The following is a 12,093-nucleotide window of genomic DNA, read 5'->3' as shown; positions in this document are numbered from 1 at the left end:
GTATTCAGAGGTTTCCAGGTGAATGGCACAACCCAATGATCTAGAATTATTTCATAGTGACTGCAAGTATTGTCTAAAGCAGACGTGTTTACAATACAATGGTGGATTACAGTAGGGGCGACTTAAAAGACTAAACTCTGTCTGACAACTACCTGTAGTCAGAGGACCAGCGCTGGTTACTAGTATAGAGACTGGGTGGACACGGTTTGTATATCTGGCGCTCATATGACTGCTCTGTCCGCACCCCACCTCACTCCTGTAGCTGCAGTGTCACCTACTTACTTGTCCCACTTCTCTATAAACTTTTTCACCTGCCTGCACTGGTCTGGTGAAGACAATAGGTGTATTGCCTGTGTCTGCCGTCTACCTGTGGTTGGCCCCTGGGGTGATGGCTATAGTAGTGAGCCTCTGCCACTTCTCCCTTGGTGCCATTACACACTCCTGACCAAAAGCTTTGAACCACAGTTTTGGCCATTACTTTCCTAGTGCTTGCTGTGTACTACTTGCCCTTGTACTGAGTCGTCATCACGGAACCACCAAGTGGCTTCACTATATCTCAAAAATCAGTTGCAGGCACGTCACAGTCCTGCATTGATTTGTGGACAGGAATTTTTTTTCTTGTCAAACAATTTTTATTGACTTTTGCATTGTTATAACAAAAGCCCCAACCCCCTCGTTCTCCCGAACGGCCGATAACACAAGATGCAGAGTAAGGTGTGAATTAGGAGGCACACCATTAATCACTGAGTTGGTTTGCAGAGGGCGTGTATTGCAGAGTCATTGTTACTTTATCAAGATATGAGAGCCCATCTGACTCTAATCCAAGGGCACTAGTGAAAATTTTGTCCTGTGTTTAGGCAGCTGTAGCAAGACCTGATTCATCTAACCAGATACTCCATATGCCCTTGAAATTTCTGTCTTGCACCTCTTTTGAAATATGAGTTATTCCATAGCAATGAGCCAATTAATTATAGCAATGAGCACAATGGGGAAGGTTCCTCTAGCAACCTTTGAGCTATGAATTTCCAGGCCATATACCGTGTTCTAGCCACCTTTATCCAAAACAGGTAAGTCTTCCAGTTACATATACATGCATTCATTTCCATATTGACAGAGTAAATAGAATTAAGCATATCTGTGACACCGTTCCAGAACTGAACCAGCTTGGCACAGGACCACGTCATATGAAGGAGGTCAGCACCACTGGCATAATTATAGGGGGTGCAGTTGCGCCCTGACCCAGGAGCCTTAGTGGGCCCATAAGGCCTCTCTTCTCCATATAGGGAGCTCAGTACTATGAATAAAGCATTATAGTTGGGGGCCTCGTAACAGATTTTGCATTGGTGTCCAAGAGCTTCAAGTTATGCCTCTGGTCATCACTATTAATTTTACATCTATTACATGGGGAACCTCGGAGCCCTATGTCATGAAGAAATATGGGTGCTTTATATACTCTATAAAGTAAATAGATCTGCATTAATTATGAGCCTCACTTGGGGAGCAGTTCAGAACCATACTCAGAATCCCTTGCCACTGCCTCTCCCATTTATCATGTTCCCTCACCACCATAAACTAAGTGCCGGAGCTAGGTGAGGTATTTTTTATACTCGTCGCTACTCCATAGACAAATTGTATCAACAACTCCAGGAGTTGTTGATATAATTTAGAAATAAGACCCCTTGAGTTTTCATTGATCCCTATCAGCTCTGCGGTGGGGTTATTGGCAACATACAATACTGCTGCCCCTCCCTTAGAAATTTCCATCCCAAATGTGTGGCACAGTTGAAGGTATTTGTAAAACTGACTATTTGGCAGATTGAAGTCCAAGAACATCAATAAAAACGGTCTAAGTATTTCTGTGAAATACAATGGACCCCCTTGAACCTTCACCTAGAAAACTCAGCCAATTCAGCCAGCCAGAATGTGTCCCAGATTGATCTTGACGGAGTACAGCCGGTGATACCCAATAAGTCTTGGACCTTCCACCACACAAGTTGGGACTTGTTTAGCATGGGCCTGAAATTTCCATGCCTCCAGGGCCTCAATTAAATATCAGGCCGGCTTCACATGGGCATATGTGCCTTGAACGTCATGCTTTTGCACATTTTACCGTACTTGTACTGACTGGGACACACCCGTGCCATGATTTGAAAGGCGATGTAGCCTAGCTAGTTCAAGGTGTGCTCTTTTCCCCAGGAAATTGTGCAGCCCAATGCTCATATACACGGGTAACGGGTGTGGTAATGCGTAATAAAATAGAGCTTTTTTTTCTTTTTCCGCACACGCAAAAACGAATAAGGTATTATAGACCTGGACTGCCAGCCTAGCCATCCTCTTTATTCCTCCGTGCAGGATAGTTACCCCTTATTAATTCCCATAACATCATATTAACCGTTCGGAAACAATCCATATAGGGCAGTTATGGAGGACATAGAGCAGTTGTGGCTGATGAGGCTGATTCAGCCTAGAACTGACGATGGGAGTTTGGCCTATGGATCCTTTTTCAGTTAAAGTTGGTGCAGAAGTGGGAATAACTTTAGGGATTCCTAATCTACTTTTCTCGGCGGCCAGGGATTACAGTACTAGCAACATGAAAGAGATTGCTACAAATCTCATCCATATGCTGTATAGATTCTCATACAGAAACTTACCTCTGGTGCGAATTATAAAAATCCACAGCGTGTCAATTACTGTACGTTGTACATGCGTGTAGAAGAAGCAGAAGCTGTTCGTCCTGAATCGTGAGCATGTGTGATCGGTGAATCATTCTTGTCACATGATGCTAATAAAAAGCAGATTTTATGGATTCAGGACGTGTGGATTTGTTTTTTTACATACTGTATGTACATAGTGAATGGACACACAAACAGTAGATGTAGGTAGTATAGCGTGTGTGTGGGAGGTAATTGGGACATTCAATTCAGGATTCAAAGACGCTTTATTGGCAAGACGAAATTGATATCAGTATTGCCAAAATGCGGTTAAAAAATAGGGATTGTCGCTCCTTTCTTGCACCTTCGAAAGGAAGCAGCATCCCCGGCTTGGAATTGACACCCTTTGGGGCGTTGTTTGAGTTGCGGTCCCCTCCAGAGCATGTATTGTCGCAAATATACGGTCTTCTGATGCAGGAGCTTAGTCGCATGAGCCCAAGTGGGCGCAGGAGCTGGGTAAGAAATCACACAGAGCGACTGGCAAAAGTCATTTAATTTCACACACAAGCTGACCATGGCGTGCGCTGCTCTGGAGAAGGGGTACACAGTGTTGGCTAGATGGTACAGATACCCGACACGACCCCACACAATAATTCCCTTCGGTGTCGGACATGTGTTGGCGCTGTGGGACTGATAAAGGGCATCCTTATACACGTCTAGTGGGGCTAGATAAATTGCGCCCCTTCTGGGACAGGGTGTTTGCCATCTATAACTCGATGTGCAGAAAATCAGTAAACAATGCTCTGTAGATAGCTCTCCTCTCCATTCTACCGGGCTCAATTAGCGCCCAAAAGGGAGCCCTGCTCCAGTTCTGTATTGCAGCAGCCGAGCGGTTATCCCTCACCACTGGCGAACCACACAAGTCCCCTCCATGAAGGAGTGGCAGCAAGAAATGTCATATCTTCACACTATGGAGGAGCTATGTGTGGAACACTCTTGAGAACCCGAAAAACAAAGGGAAAAATATAGAGAAACCTGGTAACCCTGGATTATGTTTGAGTCCTCTACAGAGTTCACCAGTTGTTTCAACAGACCCTAGTCACGAGCCTTGAGGGGGACACAGGTCCGCCAGAATAAGAGACCGACAGGAATACGCTCAAGGTGCCACCCTCCCCCTTTTTTTTTCTCCCGCTCTCCTTTGGTTTTTGTGAATGTGTGTTCTTGTTGGAGTGCCTTACTATTCTCATACCTTTTTTGTTTCTTTTCCAATGAAAGGGATTTCTATTTTCCTAACTAACATTCTGTTATAATATGGGGCCGCACCCCTGCTCCTCAGTTAGTTTTGCACCGATATAGTAAAACAATAGACGACTGGGGGGAGGTGGTCTGGGGGTCTATTTTTGGGCTAGACGTACGATTTGTTTTATTTGTCATTTGTTGACATTTAATTTGAAGATTTGCCTAATTTTTGTACAATGTGAATTGAAGGTCCTGCGAGACATGTTTTAACACCAATTGCTATTCCTTAATGTCTGTGACATATTTGAAAACATTTATTACAAAGAGATTAAACATAACAAATGGGGATTGGGGTGGCGGATCAGGACTGGAGATTTAGGGGGTAAGGGCGCTTCTGGGGTGGGACGTATAGAGTTCATGGTAAATCCTGTATGCACATAATTCTACGCACAGTGTAGCAAACCATTTTACAATTCAGAGCTGGAGGGCAGCACACATTTTCCATACAGCCCAGATCCTGTGCTACCCTTAATCCCACACCTGGTATCACAAAGGGCAATAAATGCATGCACACTGTATAGTAGCTATAGGTAACATGATATACTCCTATATTGCCTCAGGTACATCAGCTGCGCACAGAAGGCTGGAGTTCCAGTCCGTTGCTTCTTTTTCACAGCTTCTCTTGAATTGGCTAAGCACAACAATAGGGTAAGTGTGAATACAGAGCTCCACAGATAGCATGCCTATAGTCTATGGCTTTATATAACAATCCTCTACTTGTTCACAGTTCCGGGAGATGATCAGTAAAGGACATGTGTCTGTAAATGACATGGTCATCAATAGCTACAAGTAAGTTAATTGCAGCTACAGTGTTACTGTTATAATTTCCAGGTTCCTTCATGTTGCAACTCAGCTATATATCTAAGCTGCACTACCAGGTGTAACCCATAGACAAGAGTGGCGCAGCTTTCAGAAAAAAGCAGACCCCTTTTTCTAATTTTATAAAGAGTGTTCACTCTGAATTAAAAATAGTTGGTTTTTTTTTGGGGGGGGGGGTTAAATACAGTAGGTTTAAAATCGTGTACCGATTTGATTTCCTCATCTTGCTATATACAGATTAGACATAGGCTTATGCTGGTGTCTTCAGCCACCACTAGAGGGAGCTTGCTGCATACAATTTATGTCTGCATATATGTAAAAGTCCAGTGTATCTGATGGTATGAATAAAACTAATCTTTAATAAATCCTTTAAAAGAGGGTGCAAATATATTGGGTGACCTCTAAATACAATTTCTGTTAAGAAGTACGCAAGCTCCCTCTAGTGGCTGCTACAGGCACCCAACATGTTACCATGCCAGACCTCAGTATAAGGAAAATAGAGCTCTAACCATTGCAGGGCGATTTAAAGGGCAGAACCACCTGGAATATCTTCTGACCAAAAAGAGATACAAGTAGGAAACTTTGTAGAACGCTTAGATGTTTGGGGGTAAACTTTTTGACACCATGGTGCTGCCTGTTGGCCAGCTTGGTGGCATCCATTTTGGATTCATCCCAAGAAACTATAAAAGAATCGGATACATTATTAAGGGTAGAATTTCCTCAGAAATTGATAGATGCAGTCATTATTTCAATACCTGCAGTTATGGATGATGTCGTGCTGAGTTTTAATGAAGTTATGTTGAATTATGCGGTATGGAATACGCTCATCGCGTGTCTTTTCAGGTACTAGAAAATGGGATTAACAATCCAGGACAGAACTGAGATCATCCCAATGGTTGGTAACAGAAGATCACGTAAGGTGGCTGAGACTCTCAATGAAGAACACCCAGGAGGACGGCTGGTGAGGTACGAACTGTCAGGAAGCTGATTCAGAGGTCCAGGGGAACTGGTAGTGTTCAGGACAAAGCGAGAACCAGAGGACTTGACTCACACCATGCTCCATTGCCAGTCTCCTGGTGCTTTCATGTGGACTCCTTGTGAAAACAGCATAGCTGTCGACAGCTGGGAATCGGCAGCATTACTCGGGTGACCAGTTCTGAATCAGCTTCCTGACAGTTCGCATTGTCATTCACTGTCTTCCTGTGTGTTCTTGATTGAAAGCTTCAGTAACCTCACATGAACCTCTGTTACCGACCATCAGGATGATCTCAATTCTGTCCTGGGTTGTTAATAGTATCTTCTGGTACCTGAAAAGTCTTGTATTTTCCATACCATAAAATACTCAAGATGACATCATCCATAGCTCGAAAATGGTTGCAGGTATTGAAAAAATGACATCACCTATCAATTTCTGATGACATTCTACCCTTAAATCATGCATGCCATGACCCCTTTCCATTAAAGTTTCTTGGGCTGAATCCAATATGGTCGCAATCAAGATGGCTGCCAGGCACCACCTTAGTAACAAAAAGTTTTCCCCACCCATCTACGTGTTCTACAAAGTTCCCTTCCTGTATTTTTTTTTTTTTTGGTTCAGAAGATACTCAGATGGCCCTTACTCTTGAATCCCCCTATATAAAGATGTGACTTAACTATGTTATTAAAATCCTATTCTTTAACTTTTCTTTTTCTGCGCAGAAGTAAATTTGTGGCTCCGTCTCTGAGTGAAGGTTTCAGTGAAATCCTTAAAATAAATTTTGTGCCAAGTTTCAAGGATCCAGAACTAAAAGCTCTGTATCAGCAATTCTCATAGTGCTGAGCACCGCTGCTACAATAGGGGAATAGCCCTCACTTACATCTTTTAGTTTACATCTTGTACAGGACAAAGCCGCTCCAGCCAAGCTCCTTTATTTGTGACTTCAGAGTAAATGGAAATCAAGGTTGTGTAATTGAATTCTCTGACCACACGGTGGCGCTGTTGATTTTGAAGTTTTGGATTTTTTTTTTTTTTCAAATGCACATTGTTCTTATTGTTAAATAAATAGAGACTGAACACAATCCCAATCGATCTAAACGTGGAAGTGAATGTATCCATTACAGGACTGGCCGTCGGTTCCAGACTGAATGACACCTTATGTCTTCTTGACATTGCACCCGTGCCAATGATGTCATTTCTTGGCTCGCACGCAAGCTGTTGAGATCGCTCAAATATGTCCCCTAAATGCAGGCACTTAATAAACACTGGAACATTTCTCTTCTTGTACCTTGGCTGCTGTTCTAGTTTAATTAAAAACAAAATTCTTCACAGATTCCTAATGGAACACACTGATAATCTGCGAGATTTTGGCTGCAGGAGGGGGGTTATGTTATCCTTTATTTTCCCCTGAAGTGAGTAGATGACGAAACTGTTGAGTGCACGAGTTGTCCCCTTGTGTGTGCAGTCTTTACATATTCTCTACAGCAAATGCTGACTTATGATTTGGGTAATATATGCAGCATGGCGGTGGCTAATGGCCTCAGTAACAGAGCCTATTAGCACGTAACTTTCCACAATCCTAGGATGATAAATCTGCACTACTGTACAGTTTCCCCCTATCGTTTTTCGCTGCACATGCATGTGTCAGTCTTTATGTCGTCCTGTCATTTTAGTCATCCACCCTAAATAAAGCGTGACAAATAGAATTATACTTTCTACTGCAAAGAGTGCTACAGCCTATAAAACGTGCTGAGAAAAATATTTACACTTCATACAGTTGCTTAATAAAACCCTAAATGAAGAAAATTTCAGGGGATTGGAAAATTAAAAATAACCGTTCAGGATCTGTGCCTCAGGGTGTGCAATAAATTTGTTACATTGCTTTATTAAACTCCTGTGTCTTACCCGTCTTTTCTTGCAGTTACAGATGTAGTAAACGTTAGCTTGAAATGTAGCCCACTGTGATAACTTAACTCCAATGAGATAGCATAATGCACCAGTCATGTTAACAATTGCTACATCTGTACACCTCAGGCTGACATTGATAGTGATTTTCTATTGAAACCAATATAGGGGAAGAATCCAACTACTTTAACTTATTCTCATTTCATCATAGACATAAATAGACAAACAAGGAATGCTGGGTAAAGGCCCCCTTTACACTGAACAACTATATGCTTCTGCACAATAATTGTTAGGTGTAAACACGTTCAGTGAAAGTACGTTGTAAAAGGGCCTTAAAGGGTAATCCCATATTAGGATTCCTTTTTCAATGTGTTTGAAATTGCAAAACAATGCATTCACCCATAAGATGTCTATTTAAAAGAATGCTCCATTCTCCAGATATTGCAGCTTTTGATTCCTCTGTCCTCTGGTTGTTTACTGCTCGTTGCCATGGAAATAGACCACTTCTTTTATGGGAAAAAAATAGCAGAGCACTACAAGTAGCTGGATGAAAGAAGTGCGCAAGCAACAGCCATCTCTGCTATTTTTTTCCATAGAAGAGCTGGTCTGTTTCCGTGGCCCATGCAGTAGACAACCAGAGAGCAGAGGAATCAATATCTGGAGAACGGAGCATTTTGGAAATAAACATCTTATGGGGGAATGCATTGTTTTGTGATTTTTGAACACGCTGAAATACGATTTCCGAAATGAGAATAATCTTCAAGATTGTCCATATACATTAGATTTTGATTGAGCCAACCCACCAATGTTGGCCAATCGTCTAATGTGAATGGCATTCACTCAATGACAAATTAGTATTGAGCAGTTGGATTTCAACTACCTAATCCTTTTGTTCTCGGGGATAATTTCCGATCTGGCAGCGGCTTTCTCTCGCTCTGCATTCAGAGCACATGCTCACAAGCTGTATTATGTGTATAGGGGGTTTGGGAGAGATGGCTGACTGTTGGCTTGAGACAGCTATCTTATGTGTACTATAGCTTTACCTTCTATTCTATTAAAGGGGTTGTACCAGAATTACAAGTTATCCTTAGGACAGGGGATGACTTTCTGATTGGTGGGAGTCTCACTGTTGAGACATCCACCGATCCTGAGACCACATCACCCTCTTCTCATCACTGCGGGGCTGCTTCTTCCACCTGTAGTGACATCACACTGAATGGGGAGTTATGGCTTGAGCGTTCATGGTTGGCACTCCATTCATTTCAATGGGACTGAAAGTCAGACCCCCTACTGATCAGCAAGTTATATCCTATTCTTCGGATGGGGAATAACTGAGCAATATTAGTTCAGTGTAAACCCAGCCAAAGATCGAGCGCCGAATGATAATTCATTTATTAATTATTTTAAGGACACATAAAAAGCGAATGATAATCGGCTCATGCAAACAGGCAGTCGTTCATCTATGAATGACTGCCTGTTCACTCTGAATGAAGGTGGGCGGCTGGAAGGGATCTGATGCGCTTCACCTCCATTCAGTGAGCTTAAACACCCAACAGTCATTCAGTGTAAAACCACCCTAAATGAAGGGTCCCAGAAATGGAACACTTTTTAATGTGGTTTTGTCAAGAAATCTTTCTACTATTAGAGATAATCCAAAGCAACCCTCCCTTCTACCCCTTCAAGACCCCTTGATTTTTCTTTTTTTTTTCCTTGCCTTCCAAGAGCCTGAATCTTTTTTTTATTTTTCTGTTAACAAGTGTACAGAAATTTTTTTAGGTTGGGTGAAATTAAAATAAAATAGCCATTTTTGGGGGGCTTAGTTTTTGTGGTATTCACAGTGCAGTAAAAATGATGTGCACTTTATTCTGTGGATAAGTATGATTACAGTATTACCAAACTTATTTTTTTTATGTTTTACTATAAAAACGTAAAAAAACTTTTTTTTTGGAAAGTTACTGCTTTAGACCAGTATTTAGTGCCAAAGTTTGGGTGTTACTTTGTTGATTTTTAAGCCATGCCCTTTTCTCTAAGCCACACCCTCTTTTCAAGCCACTTTCAAAACTATCTAATGAAGTGCGAAAAGTGTCTAAAGCACATACTCTGGTGCAAGGCATGTACACCACTTTTTTGGAGCAAAATGATCCAGATTTCTGGTGCATTCAGCTTAGTAAATCTCCCCCATTGCTTGAAGATATTTTTCTTCCAAGAGTGAAAAGCTTAAGAAACCTATTCTAAGTATGCATGAAGACTGCTGGGATATAAGAGCTGTCCTGAAAATGTCCCCGCCAGTAACACGTTGTTCTGTAAGCCCCGATGAACTATGAGTTCAAGGAATAACTACCTGCTTAAGTCATTGTCTTCACTTGTTCTGAGTGACAACACCAGGCAGGAAATGTAACTAAATAGCCATGCATGGCTTTTTTGGAAGGGTTAATGGTCAGAGATGATATGTTGACACTCATAAGAGAATGAAAATACAGGGTAGAAAGAATGACAGCAGCTTCTGTGCCGCGGGCAGGGCTGGGCAGTGGATGGTTCTCCAGCTGTTGCTGACCTACTTCTTCCATGATGCTCAGCCAGCCTTTATTTCCTCCTTTACACTGTAGATATTTTATGAAACAAGGACATGACCTGCTAACCTGACCAGGCTGTTATCTAAGTGCCGGCTCCCAACAGACTGAGGATAACAATGTCTGCCTGTTACATGTCTGTTAAAGAACATTTACCCTCAAAATAGCAAAGAAAAAAAAATCACAAGCAAATAAACACTTGAGTCGTCCTCTACATGTTGTGAAAAGGTAATGATATGAACTCCTTCATACATACACTCGGGCCACTTTCATAGGGAGCCGTTTAATCTATGTTTTTGGAGTGTAGGAGCAAACCCAGACAGAGCATACACCAAATGACCACTTTATTAGAGACCCCCCCCCCCATCTAGTAACCTGTTGGAGGATCTCCTTTGGCCTTCTAAACCGCAGCAGTTGGTCGTGGCATAGATTCCACTAGGTGCTAAAAATGCTCTTAAGGAATATTGGCCCATGGGGACAGGATAGCTTCTTGTGGTTGCCACATGTTAGATTACATGCTTTGATGAGCTGACAGGAAGGGTTCATCAATTCATACTGCTTGTGAAAAATTATAACCCTTACATCAGAATGGTGGAACAGAAATCTGGATTCATCTGACCAGGCAATATTTTTCCACTGCTCAGTGATCGAAGTTTTGCACTCTTGTGCCCACCAGATCCTTGCCTCTCTATTCCTCTTAGACAACAGTCGAGATGGGTATCATCACTCCTTAAAGGGGTTCTGACATGAAAAAAAATTTTTTTTTTACTTTGCCTGGCCAGGACCGATCGTTAGGCATGTCCCCTCCATCGGGCATCTTCTTTTGCTTCTTGAAGCAGAGCTGGAGCGGTCAAAATGACCGCTTCCTTTTCTGTTCCGTCCGTCAGCCACTTCCAAGGTGAACAGACGGGCGCCACGTCACAAGCAGTGCTTGCTGTGGGCGGCCCGTCCGTCCTGGCTAAACTCCCGAGTTCTGCGCATGCGCAGTGGAGAGGCGGCCCGTCCTGACTCCTGTCAGAGGGCACCTGTCTTCTACGGAGGGGAGATAACCCCCGCTGCACAACAACAACAGACCACAAAGGTAAGTATTAGGTTTTTATGCTTTAGCACGCCAAAAATCGTGGGTTCCCTGTGTCTATTAAGCACACCAGGGAACAATGGCTGTTAAAGCATAAAAACCTTATTCGTGTCAGAGCCCCTTTAAGGAGAGCACCTAGAAGGTGAGTAAGGAGACTTATAAGACCATTCATGCTCCTCCCAATAATTGTTGCATAGACCAGTATAAAGGGTCGGACATTGATTTGCAGGAATGGGTGGCGCTGCAGAGGTATTGTTCCATATTCCTTATTTGCATATTTCCCACAGGAGCATGCATGGTCTCATTTGCAATTCTTAGCCAACGATAGCATTCAAACTGGTCATCTGCTGTTATAGCTCATCTGTGCTAAGGAACAAACAGTTGTGAGTTTGGGCACTAAGTAAGTTAGAGCATTGTTTAGCTCCAATTTGCTTAAAGGGGTTGTCCCGCGCCGAAACGGTTTTTTTTTTTTTCAAACACCCCCCCCCCCCCCCCCCCCCCGTTCGGCGCGAGACAACCCCGATGCAGGGGTTAAAAAGAACACCGGAGAGCGCTTACCTGAATCCCCGCGCTCCGGTGACTTCTTACTTACCTGATGAAGATGGCCGCGGGGATCTTCTCACTCGGTGGACCGCAGGGCTTCTGTGCGGTCCATTGCCGATTCCAGCCTCCTGATTGGCTGGAATCGGCACGTGACGGGGCGGAGCTACACGGAGCCGGCATCCAGCACGAGCAGCCCCATTGAAAAAAGAAGAAGACCGGGACTGCGCAAGGGCGGCTAATTTGGCCATTAGA

General features: G+C 43.0%; 1 protein-coding gene across 1 annotated transcript in view; it reads left to right on the top strand.

Moving 5' to 3' along the window:
• Window positions 1–7,636, top strand: part of PNKP (polynucleotide kinase 3'-phosphatase) — a 33,204-nt gene extending 25,568 nt beyond the window's left edge. The window contains exons 15-17 of the mRNA XM_066607896.1: window positions 4,511–4,598; window positions 4,678–4,739; window positions 6,468–7,636. Coding sequence (XP_066463993.1) covers window positions 4,511–4,598; window positions 4,678–4,739; window positions 6,468–6,582 — 265 coding nt within the window. The 3' untranslated portion in view covers window positions 6,583–7,636. The remainder of the gene's footprint in view (window positions 1–4,510; window positions 4,599–4,677; window positions 4,740–6,467) is intronic.
• The last annotated feature ends 4,457 nt before the right edge of the window (window positions 7,637–12,093 follow it).

This window comes from Eleutherodactylus coqui, chromosome 6, assembly GCF_035609145.1.
Source record: "Eleutherodactylus coqui strain aEleCoq1 chromosome 6, aEleCoq1.hap1, whole genome shotgun sequence".
In the NCBI taxonomy this organism is placed as follows: Eukaryota; Metazoa; Chordata; class Amphibia; order Anura; family Eleutherodactylidae; genus Eleutherodactylus; species Eleutherodactylus coqui.
The sequence above is the reverse complement of the archived record's forward strand: the minus strand, read 5'-3'. Positions and strand labels throughout refer to the sequence as shown.